Source organism: Montipora capricornis, chromosome 3 (assembly GCF_036669925.1).
Source record: "Montipora capricornis isolate CH-2021 chromosome 3, ASM3666992v2, whole genome shotgun sequence".
In the NCBI taxonomy this organism is placed as follows: Eukaryota; Metazoa; Cnidaria; class Anthozoa; order Scleractinia; family Acroporidae; genus Montipora; species Montipora capricornis.
The window spans coordinates 38,446,793-38,449,292 of NC_090885.1; the positions used below are offsets into that span (position 1 = coordinate 38,446,793).

At 37.4% G+C, this 2,500-nt stretch overlaps 1 protein-coding gene across 1 annotated transcript in view; it reads right to left on the reverse strand.

The window, feature by feature from the left end:
* Positions 1–2,500, reverse strand: part of LOC138043078 (cathepsin Z-like) — a 14,774-nt gene that overhangs the window by 5,110 nt on the left and 7,164 nt on the right. Inside the window, exon 3 of the mRNA XM_068889191.1 lies at positions 1,338–1,538. Within this exon, the coding sequence (XP_068745292.1) occupies positions 1,338–1,538 (201 nt within the window). The remainder of the gene's footprint in view (positions 1–1,337; positions 1,539–2,500) is intronic.

A 2,500-nucleotide genomic window follows, 5' to 3' on the forward strand; every position in this document is an offset into this window, starting at 1 on the left:
ACATTGCGATCACTTGCTTTCTTGTGAAAATACATTGTTCGTGGTTAGTCTTACGAAGCTCGTTTCATCCCGACCAAGGGACGCATCAGACACCTTTCTGCTTTGCAAACTCGTGGTTCACCACGCCCAAAGTCCAGTTCGCTAACAAAATGAGGACAGCAATCTCGCCTTATATCTCATAAGGATTCTAGAACGCACAAATACACTAGTGAAAATTGAGAATTTGTAATTATCAGTTACAGTATGGTTCTTGCTGTTGTTGTTTTATACGAAGGTCCACACCACAAGCGATTGGAACATTGGAAACCCCACCATCTTGATTACAGCACGTGCTCAAGAATCATCACATGGTTGCTAAGCAAGATTGTGACGTTGCCGTAGATTCAGACATGCATTAATACAAACATATTGATTGCTAACAACTAAACCTAATAACACACGAGGAAGTGTGGGTTGTCCATGTGACACCCGCCCCTTGAAAAACAATCCAGATAGACTTACATGTATGACATGCCTAGTATTACTTAAGTAATATTTGTAGTAAACAAACCTAGTGATATCCCTAGCCGGCTTAAAAGTCAGCGATATCCTATCTCTGAATTTTTATTTCCTAATCAAATAAACTAGTCCTTTTAGAGCGGTTTTCAAATGAGTGCCGTAAAACCAAAACCAAAGTAATTACTTTGGCCAATCAAAAAGGACGGAGACAATCCAGAAAACCAATGAAACCTCGAAGTAATTACACATAGCCGACACAAAGCGCGGGAAAATGTGCACGCGCAAGCCACGATTGGTTTTGGTTTCACTTCTGATTGGTAGAAAAAGTGGCGCGAGAACTTTGAACCAATTGTGACTAAAGATTCCTTATAAATTTGCATCTAAGAGATTTCAATCAGTCAAAACTTTGCCTCCAGTTGTTAAGTCTAGCTCAATAATACAAAGTCAGATTTGCTACTCAATGTTATTCAGTGCTTCTTACTATGCTGAACACGATGCTTTCCAAGAACTGTTTCTGATGCGCTCTTTTTAGTGACAATAGAAACAAGACCAAAGCAATAACCTCTTCTACTCCTTGTTAACTTTCTTCTTAATTTCCAGCCTTGATATACTCACATAACTATGATATACTGGAACTGCACAATGAACATGAAGTAAAACTAAGAAAGATAATTGCAGTAAGATAAGCAATGTATATTGTGAGTAGTTGCAAGGGAGACTGAAAAAATCAAGGCTCAAACAGGATTTTTCTAGGCTTGCTTACAACCACTTTAACATTTTTACCTTCCCGCAATGATCTTCCTAACTTTCATTTCAAAGTAGGCTGTTTGGCCACCTACCATACTCGCTGACTTTCCACTTTGTGTAATTTGAGATTGGATGACACTCTCCGAATGTAGTACAGGTACCACACTGGTTGAATGGTGTGCATTTCTGGTTTTTAGCTTGATAGTTATTACAGGTTTCACTTGGTATACCATCATTCTTGGCATATTCATAGACACCTATCATTCCACCTCCTTCGCAACCGCCTGCATTTCCTGTTAGGGGTGAGATAACAAGACATAATGCATAATTCAAATGATTAGATAAATTTTGAAGTACAGACTGTACAACAAACTTGGCATCCAGAAATACATACATGTATACATACGATCCTTACTTCCACTTAAATTTTAGAGCACCCATCTTCCCAGAGCAAAATTCAACACATTAGATAAAACCACTTGTAAGTTTCAAATTTGTGCGGTTATACAAACATCTATTCGATGGTTTAACATATAATACGCACAGATATTTTGCGAGTTGCATAGTATTTTTGGGAGCCCCACAGGGGTGAGGTAAAATACGAGCAATGAGCAAAATGTCCACTAGTATTATATGTTAAACCATCGAATAAGAGATTTATTATTCCACTACAAAAAGGTGTTATTTTGATTCAAATTTATCTGGTAAGAGTGTTTCTAAAAAAAATGCATCACCTATCCTTCAGGGCCCTTGCAAATGATGTAAACAGCACAGAAAGCCAGCCAAATGTCTTTTATTTGATTGTATAAACGAAATGACGAGAGACAAGGGATGAGAAGCTAAATTCTCAGGGTTTGTATCGCATTGAAAACAATTTGTTTCATTGAAAAACTCCCGTTCCGTCCATATTTACTCTGTTCTAAACCAGTCAAACTGGGACACTACAGTGTATTACCGTATCATATTTTGCACGTTCTCTTGACAAAATGTGGTAAAATGGCGTAATAGTGGAATAATAAATTGTATTATTGTCTTTAATAAAAGTATCAGGAGAGGTTGTGTCAGTATTTAGCACCTGTCAAGTGAATATCAAGAATCTGGATCGTACATGCACTGAAAGTTGCATTAAAATCCAGGGCTTCAACAGAGTTTAGATTCATCAGATGGAATCTAAATTTTCATGCTTTTTTAATGACTCAATAGACAATATAAGTTATGAGATTTGTTTCTTGCTTCCACTGCACTCCCTCACTAA